The sequence below is a fragment of the Tachyglossus aculeatus genome, chromosome 2 (genome assembly GCF_015852505.1).
Source record: "Tachyglossus aculeatus isolate mTacAcu1 chromosome 2, mTacAcu1.pri, whole genome shotgun sequence".
Classification (NCBI taxonomy): Eukaryota; Metazoa; Chordata; class Mammalia; order Monotremata; family Tachyglossidae; genus Tachyglossus; species Tachyglossus aculeatus.
In genome coordinates this window covers 133174167-133198233 of record NC_052067.1, presented here as the reverse complement: position 1 = coordinate 133198233, position 24067 = coordinate 133174167, and the positions used below count along the sequence as shown (strand labels likewise).

Sequence of the window (24067 nt, the reverse complement as noted above, 5' to 3'; positions counted from 1 at the left end):
CTTTACAGACAGGGTAAAGCAAAACCTTGGAAAATTTGGCATCCCAACTGAGAAATGGGAGTCAATTGTTAAAGACAGACCAGCATGGTGTACAGCTATTGAAAAAAGAATGACTCTGTGAGCAAAAACTTTGTAAGGAGTGAGAAACAAGTAGGTAAAAGGGTGAACAGATCTAGACACTGCAAACATTAAGCATGACAATATAACAAGGGACAAACTTTTTATGGACTCAGTGAGGTCAGGCCCTTGGGTCCCACATTGGCTTTTTCGGCTATATACACTCTAAGAAGAAGCTATTGACAGTGAAATAACTCACCTAAGCGTGCATGTGTGTCTGAAAAAAAACCCAATGCAGAACCCATAGTTCTACTACATTGTGCATAAAGATTGTTCCAAGCTGTCAACTTTGTCATTTGCTGCACCTTTACCCTTATCATTTTTACCTCCTTACTTCAAAATTATTTTAAAGCTTTTGCTCAAAAAATGCTGCTTCATTCTTAATTACAGTGTACCATGCCTGTCTGTCTTTAGTAATTGCCTCCCAATTTTCAGCAGTAATGCAGCGTTGACTGAGACTTAATTTCTCTACATCCCTATAACTTTCTTTGGTCTCCTTGCTTTCAAATTCCCAATTCCACCTCACCCTAGGTTAACTATCTGGGTATCCTATGGTTGTCTGTTCTTCTCACACACTACACTCAATTCAATTGTGATGGCTGTATTGCGATGAGCATAGCGTCAATGCAAGGAAACTGAATTCATTCTTTTGGATCCAGTCCTGCCATTTGATGTTGAAGTCTAGCCCATGAGTGACACTGCCCATGATATGGGAACAAAATCTCCAGTGGCTACGAATCAACCTACGCATCAGGCAGAAACTCCTCACCCTGGGCTTCAAGGCTGTCCATCACCTCGCCTCCTCCTACCTCACCTCCCTTCTCTCCTTCCCCAGCCCAGCCCGCACCCTCCTCTCCTCTGCCACTAATCTCCTCACCGTGCCTCGTTCTCGCCTGTCCCGCCGTCGACCCCCAGCCCACGTCATCCCCCTGGCCTGGAATGCCCTCCCTCCGCACATCCGCCAAGCTAGCTCTCTTCTTCCCTTCAAGGCACTACTGAGAGCTCACCTCCTCCAGGAGGCCTTCCCAAACTGAACCCCCTCCTTCCTCTCCCCATCCTCCCCCTCTCCATCCCCCCGCCTTACCTCCTTCCCTTCTCCACAGCACCTGTATATATGTACATATGTTTGTATGTATTTATTACTCTATTTATTTATTTATTTTACTTGTACATATTCTATTTATTTTATTTTGTTAATATGTTTTGTTTTGTTCTCTGTCTCCCACTTCTAAACTGTGAGCCCACTGTTGGGTAGGGACAATCTCTATATGTTGCCAACTTGGACTTCCCAATCACTTAGTACAGTGCTCTGCACACAGTAAGCGCTCAATAAATACGATTGAATGAATGAATGATCAATCAATAAAACAATCATATTCACTGAGCACTGACTGTTTGCACAGCTATGTACTAAGTGCTTAGGAGAGTACAATAAAGCAGAGTTGGTAGACACATTCCTGTCCACAATGAGCTTACAGTTTAGAGGGGGAGATGATCATTTCTGCTGCCTGGATCATTTTTTTACAAAAACATTTGGGCCATGTTTCCTCACTCCTCAAAAACCTCTAGTGGAAACCTACCCACCTCCACATCAAACAGAAACTCCTCACCGTTGGCTTTAAAACACTCAGTCACCTTGCCTCCTCCTACCTCACCTCACTACTCTCCTACAACCCAGCCCACAGACTTCATTCCTCTAATGCTAATCTTCTCACTGTACCTCAGTCTCATCTATCTTGCCACCTTCAATACCTTCAATAAGATTTTGAAGGTGGGGAGAGTGTTTGTCTTTTGGATATGAAGAGGCAAGACATTCCTGGCCAACAGCAGGATGTAGGTGAGAGGTTAATGGAAAGATAGATGAGATTGAGGTACATTAGAGGATTTTTTATAGCATTTATTAAGTGCTTACCATATGCAAAGCACTGCTGTAAGTGCTGGGGAGGTTACAAGGTGATCAGGTTGTCCCACGGGGGGCTCACAGTCTTAGCCCCCATTTTACAGATGCGATAACTGAGTCACAGAGAAGTTAATGAGTTGCCCAAAGTCACACAGCTGACAAGTGGTGGAGCTGGGATTAGAACCCATGACCTCTGACTCCAAAGCCTGGGCTCTTTCCACTGAGCCACGCTTCTTCTCTATTTAATTAGGGGGGTTGGGATAATAATAAAAATAATAATAGTAATAGTGGTATTTGTAAAGTGCTTACTGTGTGCCAGGCACTATACTAAGCACTGGGGTGGACACAAGCAAAGCGAGTTGGACAAAGTCCCTGCCCTGCATAGGGATCACAGTCCTAATCCCCATTTTACAGATGAGGTAACTGAGGCCCAGAGAAGTTAAGTGACTTACCCAAGGCCTCACAGAAGACAAGTGGCAAAGCGGGGATTAGAACCCATGATCTTCCAACTCCCAGGCCCATGATCTATGCCATGCTGCTTCCCATATAGTAGGATAGCAGTGAAGTAAGGTAGGAAGGGGCAAGATGACTGAATTCTTTAAAGTTACTGGTAAGGAGTTTCTTCCCACCACCTCACTCATTCATTCATTCATTCATTCAATCGTATTAATTGAGCACTTACTGTGTGCAGAGCACTGTACTAAGTGTTTGGGAAGTACAAGTCGGCAACATATAGAGACGGTCCCTCCCCGACAACGGGCTCACAGTCTAGAAGGGAGAGACAGACAACAAAACAAAACAGGTAGACGGGTGTCAAAATCGTCCCATGTGGGGCTCACAGTCTCAACCCCCACTTTACAAGATAATAATAATAATAATAATGGCATTTATTAAGTGCTTACTATGTGCAAAGCACTGTTCTAAGCGCTGGGGAGGTTACAAGGTGATCAGATTTTCCCACGGGGGGCTCACAGTCTTAACCCCATTTTACAGATGAGGGAACTGAGGCACAGAGAAGTTAAGTGACTTGCCCAAAGTCACACAGCTGACAAGTGGCAGAGCTGGGATTTGAACCCATGACCTCTGACTCCAAAGCCAGGGCTCTTTCCACTGAGCCACACCGCTTCCCCAATGTGAGGTAACTGAGGCAGAGAAATGACTTGCTCAAGGTCACACAGCACACAAGAGTGACCTTGGGTGCTGATTCCCTAACCTATGCTCCTTCCACTAGGTCATGCAGACTGTCTAAACTATGAGCTCCTTGTGGGCAGGGAACACTTCTATCAACTCTACTGTGTCGTTCCATCCCAGACACCTAGTCCTGGTTATCTGATAAACATTCCAGTTCCATCAGCCAATTCCATTGCCTGATTGATTCCAGTTCCGAGCAGAACCATTCCCACTCTGCAATGGGCCCGCTGTTAATAATAATAACAATAATAATAATAATAATAATAATAATTATTATTATTATGTTGGTATTTGTTAAGTGCACACTATGTGCCAAGCACTGTTCTGTTCCATCTCCAAGGGTGCCAAGCACAGACAGGAAACTAATAGTCCTGGTGCCTGTTAGGCACTCTGTTCCCCTTCTCCCCTTCTCTCTGATCCTCAGATCCCTTGATATCTTTCTCCCTTTTTTCTCTTCCTTTCAAATATTCTCTCTTTCTCTGTTTTATCCAGACTTGTCTTTTTATCATTGGTCCAATTTGTCTCAGCAAATTAAGGCAAGAAAAAAATATGACAATATTGAGCAACATCAGGAAGGGTATAAAAAACAAAACAAAAGAAATAGATGTGCCAAAGGTATTGGTAGTCAAACCAGAAGTTTAGAGAGCTACCCAGAACAGAAAAACACTTGAATGGGCTCTTTGTGTCTCTCATTGACCAAACATCTCTGGACAGGAGCCTGGGGAGATGGGGAGGTTTGGGTTATGTTATGTGTCACTGTGCTATCATGACTATTACGGACCAGGGACAACAGTCACGGTGAAACCATGTAAGTAACCAATTTACTACATTGTTTCATCTCAGGGAGAAAGAAAATTGGTAAAACACTGTTCACTTGGTGGAGATTGCATTATTTGTTCTGTCCAGGTTGGGGATTAAGTCGATCACGGGTAACTGTGGTTTCAGGAGCCAGTGACCATCCTAGGAGAGATATGCCTGCTTAGGAGTGGTATGAGGTCCCACAAGCAGGTTTTCAGGGTCTTGTGCTTGTCGGGGTGGAGGGAATCAGTCACTCTCAACCAGAGAGATCAGGAATGGGGTAGCAGTGGGGCTCTAATCCCTTCTGTTTGGTTTTGTTTTTAACCCTCTCATCTTTTGGGGATTCTTAGGAGGGATTTTGCCAGGTAATGAACTCTGAGGGGTTCATTGGAAGGGGCAGTGGAACAACATCTAGTCACCCCAGGCAGATTAAGGTTTTTCCTTAAAACCCCCAGAGGACAGTCTTTCAGTCACTCACTCGATGGTCTAAAAGACCTCTGTATCAGAAAGCTCTGCAGAGCCTTCCTCAGTCCTTCACTCTTCAGGACCAGCTGGTTCCCTCAGCAGGGTTGGAGGAATAGCCTGTTCCCAACCCCAGAATCATGGGTGCCAGGATTCTGCCCTCTCAGCCTCCTTCTACACTCAGTGATCTTGATTTCTTCCCTTCCCTCCCAGTTCCAAAAGCCTATCCCACTTCCCCAAGTCCCTTCTGTTCCCTTTTCTGGTCCCCTCAGGGCCCTCCTTCCTCCCTCTTCCATCCCTCTGCCCAGCCTCCTTAGCTGGTTGCTGTAGCCCAGCTCCCTCCTGGTGACCCAATCCTGGCTGCTTCCAGCGTGGCTCTCACAGTAAACCCCTCTCCGTGTTGTCAGTTTCCTCCTCTGGGTGAAAGGCTGCAGCCCTGGGGTCTGCATTGCTCAGGAGCTGACCTCCAGCCTGGGATCGGGGTCTTGAGTGTCCACCATTATAGTTTCATGGCTACACTTAGGAACCAGCCTTCCCAGACACCAGAAACATGACAGGATTATTTATCTTCTCTCACGGGCAACAGACTGGATGTGATGATCAGTTTTCAGCTCACCCATCCTGAAGGGATGGGCTTGCATGGCCAGACGCTCTTTAGGATCAGTTACCCCATGTTTTCCTGACATTATCCAAGATGTCCTGGGCTAGGACAATTGTCCATTCAGATTCCAAAATGTGAAATGCTTGGCCACCCTCCAGGCAGTTCTGTAATATCTCTGTCTTCTCTGTTTCTTCCGACAGGGACTGAGTCTCTGGTAGAGTCTGGGGGAGCTGTGAAATCAGTTGGGGAATCTCTCCGTCTGTCCTGCACAGCCTCCAGATTCATCTTTGGGAACTCTGAGATGGGCTGGTACCGGCAAGCTCCTGGGCGAGGACCAGAATGGGTCTCCCACCTTGACCCCTCCGGGAGAAACCCCCGGTACGCTGAGGCCGTGAGGGGCCGCTTCTCCATCTCCAGAGACAACGCCAAAGGCCAGCTGTACCTGCAGCTGGATAATCTGCAAGTCGGGGACAGCGGCCGGTATTACTGTGTGAGTCTCACAGTGAGGGGAAGAGACTGGGAGCCCCCACACAAACCACTCTCTGTTCTTGCTCGACCCTGGCGGAGGTGAGTCTTGGGCTGCTGTGGAACAAAACCACAGAGGAAACCCGTCTCCCCGGCAGCAACAATTGAGAGGCGGAGCTCTGCCCAGGTCTGGTGGCACTGGAGGCCCAGCAGGAACAGCAGCATAAAGGACTCTAAGCAAAGAGCTAACAATTGGAGTCTCTGCTCCCAGGTCCCCCAGACCCCACCCACTGCTCTGATTCTGCTCCCCTGAAAACAAACCAGCTCATTCTCCTCATTCTCCTCCTCCTCTTCCTCCTCATCATCCTCATCACCATCACTGCTGACTGACCACCTTCTGGGTACCAAGGACTGTACTGAATGCTACCACTCCCCTGAGGAGTAGAGCAGGGCAGGGAGTCATTCAAGGTACCAATGAGCAACTACCGAGTGCAGAGCACTGAACTGAGCAGTGGGGAAGTAGCAATAGAAATAATGCACATGATCAATCAATCAATCAATCAATCAAAAGTATTTATTGAGTGCTTATTGTATGCAAAGCACTCTACTAAGTGCTTGGGAAAGTACAGTAGAGTAACAAGGCATTCAAGGCACTTACAAACTAGCAGGGGAATCAGACACTAAAATAACTTATTCGTGGGGGGAGGATTTGCACAAAAATTCTGTGAGGGTGAGGATGCTCTCAGAGAATTTGCAATCTTCTAAGGGAGTCAGGTGGAGTAAAAATACTAGCCTTCAGGAAGTTTAAGAGTAAGAGGATAGATACAAATGATAAAAAGAGGAGTGTGGCCTAGTGGAATGAGCACTTGGGACATGGATTGTGTCCAACCGGATTATCTAGCATCTGCCTTAGCACTTAATACAGTCCCACACTTAACAAATACCATTAAAAAATTGAACACTCTCCAATTAATCAATGAATCAGTTGGTTACTGCCACCTCATAACAGCAATATACCAGAGTTCCTAATGATAATAATGATAGTATTATCATTATTATGATATTATGATTATTATAATTATTATAATGATAGCATTATCAAGAGAAGAAGCATGGCTCAGTGGAAAGATCACGGGCTTTGGAGTCAGAGGTCATGTGTTCAAATCCCGGCTCCGCCACTTGTCAGCTGTGTGACTTTGGGCAAGTCACTTCACTTCTCTGGGCCTCAGTTACCTCATCTGTAAAGTGGGGATTAAGACTGTGAGCCCCCGTGGGACAACCTGATCACCTTATATCCCCCCAGTGCTTAGGACAGTGCTTTGCACATAATAAGTGCTAAATAAATGCTATTATTATTATTATTAGTAGTAGTAGTAATAATGATGGTACTTGTTAAACACTTACTATGTGCCAGGCGCCATACTAAGCACTTGGGAGGATGTAAGCAAATCAAGTGGGATGTGGTTCCTGTCCCACATGGGGCTTACTTTCTTAATCCCCATTTATGGATGAGTTAACTGAGAAATTAAATGATTTGTCCAAGGTCACACAGCATACATGTGAAGCAGCATGGCTTGGTGGAAAGGGCACAGGCTTGGGAGTAAGACATGGGATCTAATTCCAGCTCTGCCACTTCTCAGCTCTGTGACCTTGGGGAAGTCACTTAACTTCTCTGTGCCTCAGTTACCTCATCTGTAAAATGGGGATCCACCAGCCCATGGTGCATCCTGTAAGAGAGCCCCTAAAAAATAGAGAAAGGTCCCAACCAAACATAAAAGCTGCAGAGTTCGAACTGGAGAGAGAATTAAAGTGATTAATGGGGAAGCGTGTAGGTGATGCAGAAGGGAGGGAGAGTTGTAGGAAAAAATGAGATAGTCAAAGAAGGCCTCTAGAAGCAGATCTAGGTGTCATTCTCACCCAACTGAAGAACCTGCAGTTCAGTCCCCCATTTAATTGCCAGAAACTCCAAGTTAAGCTGCTACCGTTCAGCACATTCACTCTTAAAATGGCCTGATTTTATCGTGTCCCTTTATCCCCCTCCCTTTAACCCTAATATCTCTGCAAAATATCCCCTGCACTTCTCCAGTCCCACCCTTCCTCCATTCCCTCCTGGACTCTCCAATCCTTTCCAGCAGTCTCTCGAGAGATTTCTTACCTCCTATCAAAATTTACTCACTCTACCTCTGCTTCCAATCCCAACCCTTCATGCTATTAAAACATTTGCTCCCTCCCTGCTGCCCTCCCTATCAGCCAGCTTCAACTGCTTACTTTCTAATGGCTCCTTTATGATATTACAGCCCTAAATTCTGGTGGAAAAAGAGTGACTTTAGGAGAGCCCAGACCTTGGTCAGCCTCCACAGGGTTATAAAGGCTTCCAAATTGCTCATTCTCCTACTGCAGGTTTTTGGAGTTCCCTATGCACTGCTACCCAAGTCCCTGGATCTCTCTTGTTGCCATCATTCTACAGCTGGCACAGACATCTCTTCAAGGCATAGAGGTCATGAGGGACTAGTCTGGCACCCTCTTCTTGGGATTGTCTGCAGGAAACACCTGAGCAAGGTTCTCCTGCCCATGGCTTCCTAAGTCACTTTTCTCCATGAAAATTTTCCCCCAGCCCCTACTGCAAGGAGACACCAAGATCTGGGATCTTTACCATATTGAATATGTTCTTAATAATGTAATAATCAAAGCAAATCCAGGTTAAACCACCTTTCCCTGGATCTGGGTGGAAAGATGAGGAGTTCTCTTTTAGACATAGTGAGCTTGTGGTGTCAGCAGGACATCCAAGTAGAGATGTCCTGAAGGCAGGAGGAAATATGAAACTGCAGAGATGACGGGCTGGAACTGGTGAAGTAGTTTGGGGAATCATCCATATAGAGGTGGCTACTGAAGCCATGTGAGCAAATGAGTTCTCCAAGGGAGTGGATGTAGATGGAGAATAGAAGGAGAGCCAGAATGGAGCCTTGAGAATTTCCCACAGTTAGGGGATGGAAGGCTGAGGAGGAGCCTGTGAAAGAGACTAAGAAGGAACAGCCAGAGGAAGGGGTGGAGAACAAGGAGAAGATAGTGCCAGTGAAGCCAAGTTTGCATAATGTTTCCAGGAAATGAGGTGGGTCCATGCTATCAATGGCAACTGGGAGCCAGAATGAAGCCTTGAGTGTTTCCCACAGTTAGGGGATGGAAGACTGAGGAGGAACCTGTGAAAGAGCCTAAGAAGGAACAGCCAGAGGGAGGGGAGGAGAACAAGGAGAAGATAGTGCCAGTGAAGCCAAGTTTGCATAATGTTTCCAGGAAATGAGGTGGGTCCATGCTATCCAAGGCAACTGAGAGGTCAAAGAAAATTAGGATGGAGTAGAATGGTCATTGGAATTGGGAATATGAAGGTCATTCGTGACCTTAGAGAAGGCAGTTTGAACTCCATACCAGTTACCGAGAGGCATTAACAGTGATAAGGATGAAATGTACCAGTTGCAAGGAGCAGAGGAGCAGCTGAAGCACGAAGCCCCAGGAGCATTTGTCAGCCTTGAGTTCCCTCATACCAATGTCACAGCATGATGTATAGGCTTGCTTACTTTGTACTATACATTTGGGGGGCCCCAAACGATACCCTTGATGGGCCAGACGTGCAGACTGTCCTTTGTGCTTCCCATGACTTTCCTTTGTAGCTTTCCCGGGGCCTTCCTGCCCAGCTTGGGTTGTGAGTATTCTCCCTTATTGAATCATTATATTCCAACATTTTTTGGCCTGGGTTCTTCAGGGTGGTGTTTATCCACCTGCCAGACCTGGGAAGTCCATTTCAAGGGGAAGACAGATATTAATATAAATTTTAAAATTACAGATATTTACATAAGTGCTTTGGGGCTGAGTAAGGGGCGGTGAATAAAGGGAGCAAATTGGGGCGATGCAGAAGGGAGAGCAGAAGAGGAAATGAGGACTTAGACATATCTCTTGGTGGAGCTATGCTTTCATGGGGAGAGTAATTGTCAGTTGGTTATCAAGAGGGAGGGCATTCCAGACCAGAGGCAGGATGTGGATAAAGAGGTTGGTGGTGAGATAAGATGAGATCGAGGTACAGTGAGTAAGTTAGCATCAGAGGAGCAAAGTGTTCAGCCTACATTGTAGTAGGGCAGCAGTGAGGTAAGGAAGGAGGAGGCAAGGTGACTGAGTGTTTTAAACCCTATTGTAAAGAGTATCTGTTTGATGGGGAGGTGGATGGGCAACCACTGGAGGTTTTTGAGGAATGGGGAAACATGGACTCAACGTTTTTGTATAAAAGTGATCTGGGCAGCAGAGTGAAGAGTGGACTGGGCTCCAGAGTAGACTGGAATAGGGAGAGACAGAAGGCATGGAGGTCAGCAAGGAGTCTGAAACAGTAATCAAAGAGGGATAGGATAAGTGCTTGGATTAACGTGGTAGCAGGATGGAGAAGATAAGGCAGATTTTAGTGATGTTGTGAAAGCTCAACCAACAGGACTTAGTGTTATATTGAATAAGTAGTTTGAATGAGAGAGATGAGTCCCCTGCAGCGTTGTGTCTTTCTTCTCAGGGGCCTGACTCAGGCAACCTCAGACCACAGGCTGGGGCAGGGTTTTTGTTATGCCATGTATCACTGGGACAGGAGAAAGACAATAATGCACAGCTAATTTTCAGAACTGGAACAGAAGTTATAGTGGAACCACGTAAGTGACACATTCGATATTGTTTCTTTATGGTAGGAAAGGTATTGGGTAGCACATCAGAGAAGCAGAGTGGCTCAGTCGAAAGAGAACAGGAGTGGGAGTCAGAGGTCATGGGTTCTAATCCATAATGGGTTCTAATCTAATCCAAGCTCCTCCACTAGTATGCTGTGTGATTTTGGGCAAATTCATTCATTCATTCAGTCATATTTATTGAGCGCTCACTGTGTGCAGATCACTGTACTGAGCACTTGGGAACTACAAATCGGCAACATACAGAGATGTTCCCTACCCAACAACGGACTCACAGTCTAGAAGGGGGAGACAGACCGCAGAACAAAACAAATAGACAGGTGTCAATACCATCACAATAAATAGAATTATAGCTATGTACACATCATTGATAAAAGAGAGTAATAAATATGTACAAATATACAAAAGTGCTGTGAGGAGGGGAAGGGGGGAGGGCAGAGGGAGGGAGTGGGGGCGATGCGGAGGGAAGAACTTCTTTTTGCCTCAGTGACCTAATCCCGGCTTCGCCAATTGTCAGCTGTGTGACTTTGGACAAGTCACTTAACTTCTCTGGGCCTCAGTTACCTCATCTGTAAAATGGGGATTAAGACTGTGAGCCCCCCAGGGGACAACCTGATCACCTTGTAACCTCCCAAGCACTTAGAACAGTGCTTTACTTCCCAAGCGCTTAGTACAGTGCTCTGCACACAGTAAGCACTCAATAAATACAATTGATTGATTGATTGATGTAGTAAGCGCTTAATAAATGCCATTATCATTATTATTATTATCATCTGTAAAATGGAGATTAAGATTGTGAGCCCCACATGGGGGAACCTGATCACCTTGTATCCTCCACCTTGTATCCCCCCCAGGGCTTAGAACGGCGATTTGCACATAGTAAGCACTTAATAAATACCATCGTTATTATCATTATCAGTGAGAGACACGGGCACTCTGTGGCATGCTTTTGCTCTCACTTTCATGCCAAGAGCACCTAGAATTCAGAGGACAGATTTGATCAGTCCCTCACAGACCTCTCTTCTAATCCCTGCCTCTGGCCTTCCTAAGGAACCTCAACATCCAAGCTAGAGCTGTGGTATTATCCCCCTGCAGACTGATTTTGTTCAGGCCCCGGATCTGAGGGCCTGGACTGGTATGCTTGCCGGAGGATTTATTTGGATGGGCTAGAAAGGTTCTTTAAGAGCCCATCCTGACACTCCTTGGAATCCAGGAGACACTGACCAAGTGATAACCAGTTTTATCTGGCTGCAGAAAGCGGGTCAGAGCTCACCCTCCACCTGGCTGTGGCATTGGGACCCATTGCAGTGACAGAGCTGTGAGCAGGGAGACTCAGAGATGCAGCTGGGAACATCCTCACAGTCTCCTCACTGCAGATCACCTGTCAGGGTTTGAACGGTCCTCATCAGGAGCCCCCTTTTTCCTCTCCTCCTCCCCATCCTCCGGCCCTACCTCCTTCCCCTCCCCACAGCACTTGTATACATACTTTTACAGATTTATTACTCTATTTATTTTGCTTGTGCATATTTACTATTCTATTTGTTTTGTTAATGATGTGCATATAGCTTTAATTCTATTTGTTCTGACGACTTTGACACCTGTCTACGTGTTTTGTTTTGTTGTCTGTCTCCCCCTTCTAGACTGCGAGCCCGCTGTTGGGTCAGGACCGTTTCTATATGTTGCTAACTTGTACTTCCCAAGTGCTTAGTGCAGTGCTCTGCACACAGTAAGTGCTCAATAATTATAATTGAATAAAAATCAGGACCCTGGTCCCAGATTCCTCTCCACAAACAGTCTGGATAGTTTCCTAAAAATCTTCCTTCATTTCTAAGCTACCCAAGGCAAGGGTCTGGAACTGAAATCCTGAGAGATCTCTCTCTTTTTCCTCTTTGACCCCCATCCCTCAGCTCCCTCCCCCTCACTGACTCCAGTCTGTCCACACATTTCCAGGAGATTTTTCCCAGGGAGATAATAATAATAATAATAATAATACTGGTATTTATTAAGCACTTACTATGTACAAAGCACTGTTCTAAGCACCAGGGAAGTTACAAAGTGATCAGGTTGTCCCACGGTGGGGGTCGGGGGCGGGGGGGGCTCACAGTCTTAATCCCCATTTTACAGATGAGGTAACTGAGGCACAGAGAAGTTAAGTGATTTGGTCGGGATTTGAACTCATGACTTCTGACTCAAAAGCCTGTACTCTTTTCCACTGAGCCACGCTGCTTCCTACAGTTCCCACCTCAGAGCCCCTGACCTCGTAGTTCTCCTCCCCCCACCATTATCATCATCATTGTCTTCACCTTCACCAGTACATACTGCATGCTTATTGTATGCAGAGCTCCGTACTGGGCTCTTACTGTGTGTAGACCTCTGTACTGAGCCTCTACTGTAGACAGAACTCTGAATTCATTCATTCATTCAATCATATTTATTGAGCGCTTACTGTGTACAGAGCACTGTACTAAGCACTTGGGAAGTACAAGTCGGCAACATATAGAGACGGCCCCTACCCAACAACGGGCTCACAGTCTAGAAGGGGGAGAGATAAAACCTCTACTGTGTGCAAAGTTATATGCTGAGCCCCCACTGTGTGCAGAGCTCTTTATAATCAATCAATCAGTCAATCAAGCAATCGTGTTTATTGAGTGCTTACTGTGTGCAGAGCACTGTACTAAGCTCTTGGGAAGTGTGCCTCTATTGTGTTCAGAGATTCATTCATTCATTCATTCAATAGTATTTACTGAGCGCATACTGTGTGCAGAGCACTGTACTAAGCGCTTGGAAAGTACAAGTTGGCAACATATAGAGACGGTCCCTACCCAACAGTGAGCCCCTACTCTGTGGAGATCACTGTATCAAGCTCCTATAATGTGCAAAATGCTGCCCTATGGGGACTTGAGAATAGGCATCTGACCTAATATGCAGTCCCCTACCCTTGAGGAGCTTACAATACAGTATACAATACAATACTCCTAACTCTGTGATTTTCTCCCTGAAAATAAACCTGAGCGTGTTCCAAGGTCTTACATGGAGTGTCAGGGGGAATCATAAATACAAAGGTTAAGAAATGAATGGCGATATGGGAGAGAGTTTGTCAGTTAGGGCTTGTGCAGACATGAGGTAGGACAGAAAAGGGGCTGTGGCGATGTTCCATTTGCACCGTTACTGTGTGGTTTGCCACATCTGAGGGAAACCTCAGCCAGCAGCTCCTGAAAGGGGCCTCTGGGGCCAGAGGGGCTTAGGCCACAGGGAGACAAGAGGAAAGATTTCTCTCCCACCCTGGAAACCACCTAGAGCCAGCTGGCCTCAAATCCAGCCTGTGGACAGAGGGAGGTTCAGGCCCTAACTGGACCCAGATTTAGGCTGCAGGGATGGGAGAGGCAGAGTTGGGGGGCACTGGGGCAGAAGGGCTGGGGGAGTGGGGGTTGGGGACAGTAGAGAATCTGCTTTTTTTTTAAACGACATTTATTAAGTGCTTACTATGTGCAAAACACTATTCTAAGCGCTGGGGAGGTTACAAGGTGATCAGGTTGTCCCACGGGGGGCTCACAGTCAAGTATGTTTGGTTTTGTCTCCCTCTTTTAGACTGTGAGCCCACTGTTGGGTAGGGACTGTCTCTATATGTTGCCAATTTGTACTTCCCAAGCGCTTAGTACAGTGCTCTGCACATAGTAAGCGCTCAATAAATACCATTGATGATGATGATGATCCCCATTTTACAGATGAGGTAACTGAGGCACAGAGAAGTTAAGTCACTTGCCCAATGTCACACAGCTGACAATTGGCAGAGCCGGGATTTGAACCCATGACCACTGGACTCCAAAGCCCGTGCTCTTTCCACTGAGCCACATTGCTTCTCTGGGAGCCTCTCCAAAATAACTGTGTTTCAGGAGCCCAAGCTGAATCCCAGCCCACGGTCTATGTTCTGAGGAACCAGAGCTTCGCTGGTTGCCTGGTGAAGGATTTCTACCCCAAGGAGCTGCGCCTGACTCTGTCCGCGCGCCGCCCACCAGTCACAGAGCCTCTCCAGGCTACGGCCCCCTCCTCCCGGGGAACCTACAGCGCTGTCGGGATCGGACAGTTCGGCGAGGAAGATACGGTGACCTGCTCTGTGCAGCATGGCTCTGTGCAGATAATTGTGACCGAAGGGCAGGATGCAGCACCAGGTGGTTTTTTTTTTCATTTTTATTAATAATAATAATAATGGCTTTTATTAAGTGCTTACTATGTGCAAGCACTGTTCTAAGCACTGGGGAGGCTACAAGGTGATCAGGTTGTTCCATAGGGGGCTCACAGTCTTAATCCCCATTTTACAGATGAGGTAACAGAGGTATAGAGAAGTTTAGTGACTTGCCCAAAGTCACACAGCTGACAAATGGCAGAGCTGGGATTTGAACCCATGACCTCTGACTCCAAAGCCCGTGCTCTTTCCACTGAGCCACGCTATGTGCAAAGCACTGTTCTAGGCGCTGGGGAGGTTACAAGGTGATTAGGTTATCCCATGGGGGGCTCACAGTCTTAATCCCCATTTTACAGAAGAGGTAACAGAGGCATAGAGAAGTTAAGTGACTTGCCCACAGTCACACAGCTGACAATTGGCAGAGCTGGGATTTGAACCCATGACCTCTGACTCCAAAGCCCGTGCTCTTTCCACTGAGCCATGCTTACTATGTGCAAAGCACTGTTCTAAGCACTGGGGAGGTCACAAGGTGATCAGGTTGTCCCACGGGGAGCTCACAGTCTTAATCCCCATTTTACAGATGAGGGAACTGAGGCACAGAGAAGTTAAGTGACTTGCCCAAAGTCACACAGCTGACAGTTGGCAGAGCTGGGATTTGAACCAATGACCTCTGACTCCAAAGCCCGGGCCATTTCCATTGAGCCACGCTGGGATGGAAGGCCAGGGTGTGGGACCCAGGGAGCCCAGGGGGGTCTGTCCATGGTGACAGAGTCTGACACTGAGCCCCTACAGACAGCTTGCCACATGATCTCCATAGCAGGGCAGTTCTGGGGAAAACATCAACCTCTGAGAGCTTCCGTGACCTAGGAATTAGGAAAACTCCCGAGTGGTCACCTCCTCCTCCTCCTTCCCCTTCACTTCCCCTGGGAATGCCCCTTCCTTCTCTTCCACAGGCTCTTGGGGACTGGATAAGCAGTGCCTCATTGATCAGAAGTTCAGGAGGTCTAAGGGCCAAGAGATGTGATTTCTGGCAGTTAGCAGCTGGAATATGGTCTCAGGCCAAAAGCACCAGGAACCTGATAATACTTTTCTCGTTGCAGTACAACCCCGTTCAAGAAAGTCCAGGCAGTCTGACCCTGCCCATCCAGAAAGAAGATACGCAGGTGAATTATAACTTGGGGGCGGGGGGGGGGGGGGGGGGGGGAGGGGAGTTTCCTCAAAGATGTTCAACGTCTCCCTGATCACCTGCTTCTGGATTTTATTCCCTTGACCTTCCTTTGTTGTAACCAAAACTTCTTGAGTTTTCTTTTCAACCAGTTTCTTATGGTTTAACACTCTCAGTACAAGAAGAATAACCGGCCAGTCTCCTCCTCATACAAATCTTTAATAAGCATCAACCCTCAGTCTTCTCATCTCCGTGCTAAGCACCTCCACTTCCTCTCATCTTTCCCTGCAGCATCTATTTTCCACCCATTTCAGTATAACTGTCACTCTTCTTCTGATCTTTCTGGTTTCTCCACATCCTCTACAAAACAAACGAATCAATGAACTAACAAGGGTCTGACCAAGACACAGCGTAACGGAAAAATTTTGGCTCAACTTCTCTGGGTGCTCTGCTGCCTTTTTAAAGGGACCTCAACATTGCTAATACATGTAAGTCAGCTTAAGTTCCACCATTTTTCCCTGCTCACAGCCTTTGAAGGTTTCCTTATTAAAATCATGCCTCCTTCAAGAGACATTGTCCTACTAAGCCCTTATTCCCCTAATAATGATAATAATAATAATGGCATTTGTTAAGTGCTCACTATGTGCAAAGCACTGTTCTAAGCGCTGGGGGGGATACAAGGTGATCAGGTTGTCCCACGTGGGGCTCACAGTCTTAATCCCCATTTTACAGATGAGGTAACTGAGGCTCAGAGAAGTTAAGTGGTTTGCCCAGGGTCACACAGCGGACATGTGGCAGAGCCGGGATTCAAATCAATCAATCAATCGTATTTATTGAGTGCTTACTGGGTGCAGAGCACTGTACTAAGCGCTTGGGAAGTACAAGTTGGCAACATATAGAGACAGTCCCTACCCAACAGTGGGCTCACAGTCTAGAGGATTCGAACCCATGACCTCTGACTCCAAAGCCCGGGCTCTTTCTACTGAGCCATGCTGCTATTCCTTCACCTTTCTGCATCACCTATGCACTTGGATCTGTACCCCCTAAGCTCTTGATATTCACCTCATTCTCATCCACACAAAACATACACATATCTGTAATTCCTTTGACTATCTTCCCCTCTAGATTGTAAACTCCTTGAGGGCAGGGAACAGGTCTGCAAGCTCTGTTGCATTGTACTCTCCCGAATAATATAGAGCTATGCACACAGTAAGTGCTCAATAGATACCATTGACTGATTGATTGATTGCCATTAGTTGTGCTCTCCCAATCTCTTCCCAGCCTGAACTTGTCATGTTCATCTTTTGTGCCTCTGTGCCCTTTTTTGGCACTCTAATTTATAACACTGGATCCAATTTGTCTAAGTTTCCTTTAGCTCCTTTCTGCCTTTCTAAGCATTCAAAACCCATCTGATTTAGTGTCTTCTGGTAATTTTATGAGGAAGGTTTTGATTACTTTGCCCTTTGACTTTGTTCTGCACTAGTTTCTCTCATCTCCCCTCTTAAAGGCACATAATAATAATAATAATAATAATATTGATATTTGTTAAGTGCTTACTATGTGTGAAGCACTGTTCTAAGCATTAGGGTAGATACAAAGTAATGAGGTTGTCCCACATGGGGCTCACAGTCTTCATCCCCATTTTACAGAAGAGGTAACTGAGGCACAGAGAAGTTAAGTGATTTGCCCAAGGTCACACAGCAGACGAATGGTGGAGGGAGGATTAGAACCCATGACCTTCTGACTCCCATCTCTGTGCCATGCTGCTTCTCCATAATAATAATGATGGTATTTGTTAAGCACTTACTATGTGCCAAACACTGTTCTAAGCACTGAGGTAGATACAAGGTAATCAGGTTGTCCCACATGGGGCTCACAGTCTTAATTCCCATTTTACAGATGGGGTAACTGAGGCACAGAGAAGTTAAGTGATGCCCAAAGTCACACAGTAGATAAGTGGCAGAGCCAGAATTAGAACCTACGACCTTTGACTCCCAAGAGCTGTGCTCTTTCCACTAAGCCGCACTGCTTCTCATAGCGGGAGTTTGAGTCCCGATGTCTTCTCCTTTGGTACCCCCTTCCCTCAACATGAAATCACTGTCACCACCATTGGACTGGATCAAATTAGATCCCCACTTTCAAGCAAATGGGTCAACAGTGGCGTAGCCAGGACATCCCAGTTCTGGGGGACTGCTGCTGTTAGACCAGGGAAAGTGGGCCAGTCTCCCCTCCCTATTTATATTCTGCAGTCATCCCTCCATAATCCTGTTTGTGTCATTTTTTCTTCTTTACTCCTAAATACCCTGGTTAGACTGTAGCCTGCTTCAAAATCAATGTATACAACATACTAAATTGTTTGCATGCCGTCATTCTGGTAAAAACATAAAAAGAAATCCAATTAGAGCCTCCCTCCCCACTTCCCAGTCTTAGCCTCGAACTTTAATAATAATAATGACATTTATTAAGCCCTTACTATGTGCAAAGCACTGTTCTAAGCGCTGGGGAGGTTACAAGGTGATCAGGTTGTCCCCCAGGGGGTTCACAATCTTAATCCCCATTTTACAGATGAGGTAACTGAGGCACAGAGAACTTAAGTGACTTGCCCAAAGTCACACAGCTGACAATTGGCGGAGCAGGGATTTGAACACATGAACTCTGACTCCAAAGCCCGGGCTCTTTCCACTGAGCCACGCTGCTTCTCCTACTGGCCTTCCTTCTGGGGCTTTCTGAGAGAATCATAACTTTGCAAGTCAATAAGTGTTCATGTACCCCTTTCCCAGAGGGTCTCTGGGACTGAAAGTGAGCCAATAATAATAATGTTGGCATTTATTAAGCACTTACTATGTGCAAAGCACTGTTCTAAGCACTGGGGAGGTTACAAGATGATCAGATTGTCCCACAGGGGGCTCACAGTCTTAATCCCCATTTTACAGATGAGGTAACTGAGGCACAGAGAAGTAAAGTGACTTGCCCAAAGTCACACAGCTGACAATTGGTGGAGCCGGGACTTGAACCCATGACCTCCGACTCCAAAGCCCATGCTCTTTCCACTGAGCCACACTGAATGTGGTCAGGCGTCTGGTGGCCCAGAGATAGTATTCCCTGCGGGAGGCAGCTATGACCTGAAAGACAGTATCAAGCCAAGAATACTTGGAAGCTGATGATACTTTTCTTGTTTCAGCACATCCTGGTTCAGAAAATCCTGATGAATCTGTTCTCACTTGTTCAGAACAGAGCCTCACAGGTGAGTTATAACTGAGGGGCAAAAACGGGTGCCTATTCTTGTCTTTAAAGACCTCCATGGGTAGAGACTCCTTCTCCTCCCTGGTGGCCTGTTTCTAGATTTTATCACCTTAACCGCCTGGAAGTTTTCCTCTCAGACTAAAATCTCTCCTACTTTAATTTCAACCGATTTCTTATTATTCGATTCTCAGCGACGTTTATTAAATATTCACTGATGAGGAGGTGTATCAGTATTTTCCGTGCACACTGAGGATTGTCCGTAAAAACACCCTGGTTAGAATATAGGCAGGTTTCAAATTAATGTTTATACTGCACTTGAGTAGAAGCTGTTCTTGGTCTTAGTAACAATTCAGAAGTAAATCCCGCTGAATCCCCCAGCCCTAGATCCCATCTTGTCCGGCCACAACCTATATCCCGTGGTTTATACTTCCATTCCCCTCTCAGGGTTGCACCTGGAGAGTTTCCAATACTCTACCAGCCTGGACTATGACAGGCAGAGCCAAACAGAGGTATATCCATCTCATTCTTAGCTTGGACAGTAGCTAGCGAGTGGCAGGCAATCTGCTACAAGTTAAAATTCACCTCTGCTGGGCAACAGCGACATGGAAGAGAGAGAGAGTTGAGGGCAGAGACTCAGGTTTACTGCACGGAAGGAGGCAATGGTAAACCACTTCCATATTTTACCAAGAAAACTCTACAGATATGCTACCAGAACGATTGCAGATGGAGTTGGGACATTCTGGGAGAGATGTGTCCATGAAGTTGCTATGGGCCTTGACCGATTTGACGGCATAAGACAAGACACTTCCATTCCGTGACTTTCCTTCTCTTCACCATCCGAGGTTGCAGCTGGTAGCTTCCACCCAGCACCCCAGGGAAGCATTCCCTTGTTGAGACTTTAGTCTCTCAGTCCACTCAGTCTTTAGGTACTAGTAGCAATAAATATTATTACAACTACTACTACTACCTTAACATTGAGACCAAATTAGGAATTACAATAGTCTGAAAACGAAAAGTTTCATTTTTTCTGCTTTTCTTTTTAAATATTATTTTCCTTTTTCTCTCCAATGGCTAACTAAAAATAATAATAATAATAATAATGGCATTTATTAAGCGCTTACTATGTGCAAAGCGCTGTTCTAAGTGCTGGGGAGGTTACAAGGTGATCGGTTGTCCCACGGGGGGCTCACAGTCTTAATTCCCATTTTACAGATGAGGTAACTGAGGCACAGAGAAGTTAAGGGACTTGTCCAAAGTCACACAGCTGACAATTGGTGGAGCCGGAATTTGAACCCATGACCTCTGACTCCAAAGTCCATGCTCTTTTCCACTGAGCCACGCTGCTTCTGGATTTAGTGTTGGATTGAATATGTGGGCCGAATGAGAGAGAGAAGTCAAGGATAACGTCAAGGTTACGGGCTTGTTAGGAAGTATGGTGGTGCAGTCTACAGTGATAGGAAAGCCAGGGGAAGGAAAGATAAGGAGTTCTGTTAAGCTTGAGGTAACGAGAGGACATCCAAGTAGAGGTGTCTTGAAGGCAGGAGAAAATGAAAGATGGCAGAGAGGGAGAGAGATCAGGGCTGGAGATTTGGGTGTCATCTGCATAGAGGTGGTAGTTGAAGCCATTGCAGTGAATGAGTTCTCAAAGGGAGCCCACTGTTGGGTAGGGACTGTCTCTATATGTTGCCAACTTGTACTTCCCAAGCGCTTAGTACAGTGCTCTGCACACAGTAAGCGCTCAATAAATATGGTTGATTGATTGATTGATTGATTGATAGAGAATAGAAGGGGAACCAGACCCCCACAGTAAGGACATTGGAGGCAGAGATATGCACGTAAGTGCTGTGGGGCTGAAGGTGGGGTGAATAAATAATAATAATAATGATGGCATTTGTTAAGGGCTTACTATGTGCAAAGCACTGTTCTAATCGCTGGGGGGGATTAAAACTGTGAGCCCCCCGTGAGACAACCTGATCACCCTGTAACCTCCCCAGCACTTAGAACAGTGCTTTGCACATAGTAAGCGCTTAACAAATACCATTATTATTATTATTATTAATCCCCATTTTACAGATGAGGTAACTGGAGCCCAGAGAAGTGAAGTGACTTACCCAAAGTCACACAGCTGACAAGTGGCACAGCCGGGATTTGAACTCAAGACCTCTGACTCCAAAGCCTGTGCTCTTTCCACTGAGCTCAGAGGCCAGAGAGGCTGGTCTCTTTGCCAACTTGTTGCCAACTTTGCCAACTTGTATGTTGTAGGTATGTTACCAACTTGTACTTCCCAAGCGCTTAGTACAGTGCTCTGCACACAGTAAGCGCTTAATAAATACGATTGAATGAATGAATGAATGGTCTCCAAACTAGGAGGCATGGGTCCAGAGGTTTTATTTCTGTTTGGAACGGAACCGGCGTATGAACCGTATCGGTAAGCAGGTGGAGAGTCCTGAGCTGCCCCCGACCAAGTGTGGATAGGGAGTCCAGCACTCTCTGGTGAGGCCTGATTCTACTCTGCCCTTCACAGGAGACCATGAGTGGGGCAACACACTGCCTATTGTCATTCTGGCGCTCAGAGTCCTGCTCGTGAAAAGTGTCGCACTCAACCTTCTTCTGACAGTCCAGGCCTCGTGCTGCTGAGGTAAGGGTTGTCCCCTCCTATTTGAGACCCTTACAGACAGGGGAGACAGAAACCACCCCAACCGACCAAACTGGTTCCCCCACGGCATAAGAGTCTGCTGGCTCAGACAGCGGATGGAGCTGAAGATGCTGGGAAGATATGGAGCATCAGTGAGCGGTGTTTCTGATACCTGGTTTTAGGGCTGCGGTCAGGGCGTGGGCCCTAGATTTTCTGCATTCAGTAGCTTGGTTAACCTGAGTTATTTTTCTTCTAGGCTGCTGGAGCCTTCTGTCTGGACACCACCACCTGCCAAGCTTTGTTTCCACTGGCCCTGAATCACTTCCCTCCTCCTTGTCTGGAACAAAGACCTGTTGTTGACTCATTTGCTTGGCAGTTATTATTTGGGTTTGGGGTTTGGGTTTGGGAGAAGTTTCATCATCACATCTAGTGACTTTTTGTGCTGGGGGAGGGACTAGAGAACTACGGCTTATGGTTCAGGCCGGAATCAGATCCCTTGTCCTGAGATTCTTTTCTGAGACATGACCTGGACAGTGTCATGTGTTTCACTTTGTGGGGCCACTTTCATTCATTCAATCATGCTTATTGAGCGCTTACTGTGTGCAGAGCACTGTACTAAACACTTGGGAAGTACGTCGGCAACATATAGAGAGGGTCCCTAGCGAACAACGGGCTCCCAGTCTAGAAGACTTATACTTCTAGAAACTGGGGAGAAGGATCCTGAGTCCAGGGTGAACATTCAGGACTTAAGTCGTGGGTTCAAATCTTGGCCCCACCACTTATTAGCTGTGTGACTTCGGGCAAGCCACTTAACTTCTCTGTGCCTCAGTTACCTCATCTGTAAAATGGGGATTAAGACTGTGAGCCCCACATAGGACAACCTCATTACCTCGTACCTACCCCAGCGCTTAGGACAGTGCTTCTACACTGACTCACTTGGTGAACTCATTCGCTCCCACGGCTTCAACTATCATCTCTATGCTGATGACACCCAAATCTACATCTCTGCCCCTACTCTCTCTCCCTCCCTTCAGGCTCAGGTCTCCTCTTGCCTTCAAGACATCTCCATCTGGATGTCTGCCCTCCATCTAAAACTCAATATGTCCAAGACTGAACTCCTTATCTTCCCTCCCAAACCCTGCCCTCTCCCAGACTTTTCCATCACTGTTGATGGCACTACCATTCTTCCCATCTCACAAGCCCGCAACCTTGGTGTCATCCTCAACTCCGCTCTCTCGTACAGTGCTCTGCACACAGTAAGCGCTCAATAAATACGATTGATTGATTGTTCACCCCTCACATACAATCCGTCACCACAACCTGCCGGTCTCACCTCTGCAACATCGCCAAGATCCGCCCTTTCCACTCCATCCAAACTGCTACCCTGTTGGTTCAATCTCTCATCCTATCCTGACTGGATTACTGCATCAGCCTCCTCTCTGATCTCCCATCCTCCTGTCTCTCCCGTCTTCAATCTATACTTCACACCGCTGCCTGGATCATCTTTGTGTAGAAATGCTCTGGGCATGTTACTTCCCTCCTCAAAAATCTCCAGTGGCTACCAATCAACCTACACATCAGGCAAAAACTCCTCACTCTCGGCTTCAAGGCTGTCCATCACCTCGCCCCCTCCTACCTCACCTCCCTTCTTTCCTTCTCCAGCCCAGCCCGCACCCTCCGCTCTTCTACTGCTAACCTCCTCACTTTGCCTCGTTCTCGCCTGTCCTGCCGTCGACCCCTGGCCCACGTCCTCCCCATGGCCTGGAATGCCCTCCCCCAGCACATCTGCCAATCTAGCTCTCTTCCTCCTTTCAAAGCCCTACTGAGAGCTCACCTCCCCCAGGAGACCTTCCCTGACTGAGCCCCCTTCCTCCTATCTCCCCCTCCACTTCCCCATCCCCCCTCCTTACCTCCTTTCCTTCCCCACAGCACCTGTAAATATGTTTGTACAGATTTATTACTCTATTTATTTTACTTATACACATTTACTATTCTATTTATTTTATTTTGTTAATATGTTCTGTTTTGTTGTCTGTCTCCCCCTTCTAGACTTTGAGCCCGCTGTTGGGTGGGGACCATCTCTATATGTTGCCAACTTGTACTTCCCAAATGCTTAGTACAGTGCTCTGCACACAGTAAGCGCTCAATAAATATGATTGAATGAAAAGTGGCAGAGGCGGGATACATTTTTACCTTTTAGTTTCCCACATGGGGCTCACAGGCTCAATCCCCATTTTACAGATGAGGTAACTGAGGCACAGAGAAGATAAGTGTCTTGCCCAAGGTCACACAGCAGACAAGTGGTGGAGCCAGGATTAGAATCCACAACCTCTGACTCCCAAGCCCAGGCTCTTGCCAATAAGCCATGCTGCTCATCCCACTGTTTATCACATTTGACACTGTGGAAGAATAGAGGTCTGGGCCTTGTATTTGTCCCTTCTCTTTTGGATCATCAGCTGAGCTGTTTTACCCCTGGACCTTCTTGATTGCTTCATACTTATTTAAGTGAACAAGAGTAATTCCTTTGACTAGAGTCCCCAAGAGTGGTAGAATACCAAGAGTGAAATATGATGGGTCTTTAGGCCTGGACTCCATGTT

General features: G+C 46.6%; 1 protein-coding gene across 1 annotated transcript in view; it reads left to right on the top strand.

Annotated features, from left to right (window-relative positions):
* The window catches only part of LOC119947267, a 68764-nt gene extending 46952 nt beyond the window's left edge, over positions 1–21812 (top strand). Inside the window, exons 4-11 of the mRNA XM_038768888.1 lie at positions 3966–4016; positions 5270–5571; positions 10153–10213; positions 14137–14412; positions 15527–15589; positions 18773–18835; positions 21359–21472; positions 21726–21812. Coding sequence (XP_038624816.1) covers positions 3966–4016; positions 5270–5571; positions 10153–10213; positions 14137–14412; positions 15527–15589; positions 18773–18835; positions 21359–21471 — 929 coding nt within the window. The 3' untranslated portion in view covers position 21472; positions 21726–21812. The remainder of the gene's footprint in view (positions 1–3965; positions 4017–5269; positions 5572–10152; positions 10214–14136; positions 14413–15526; positions 15590–18772; positions 18836–21358; positions 21473–21725) is intronic.
* Positions 21813–24067: the final 2255 nt, after the last annotated feature.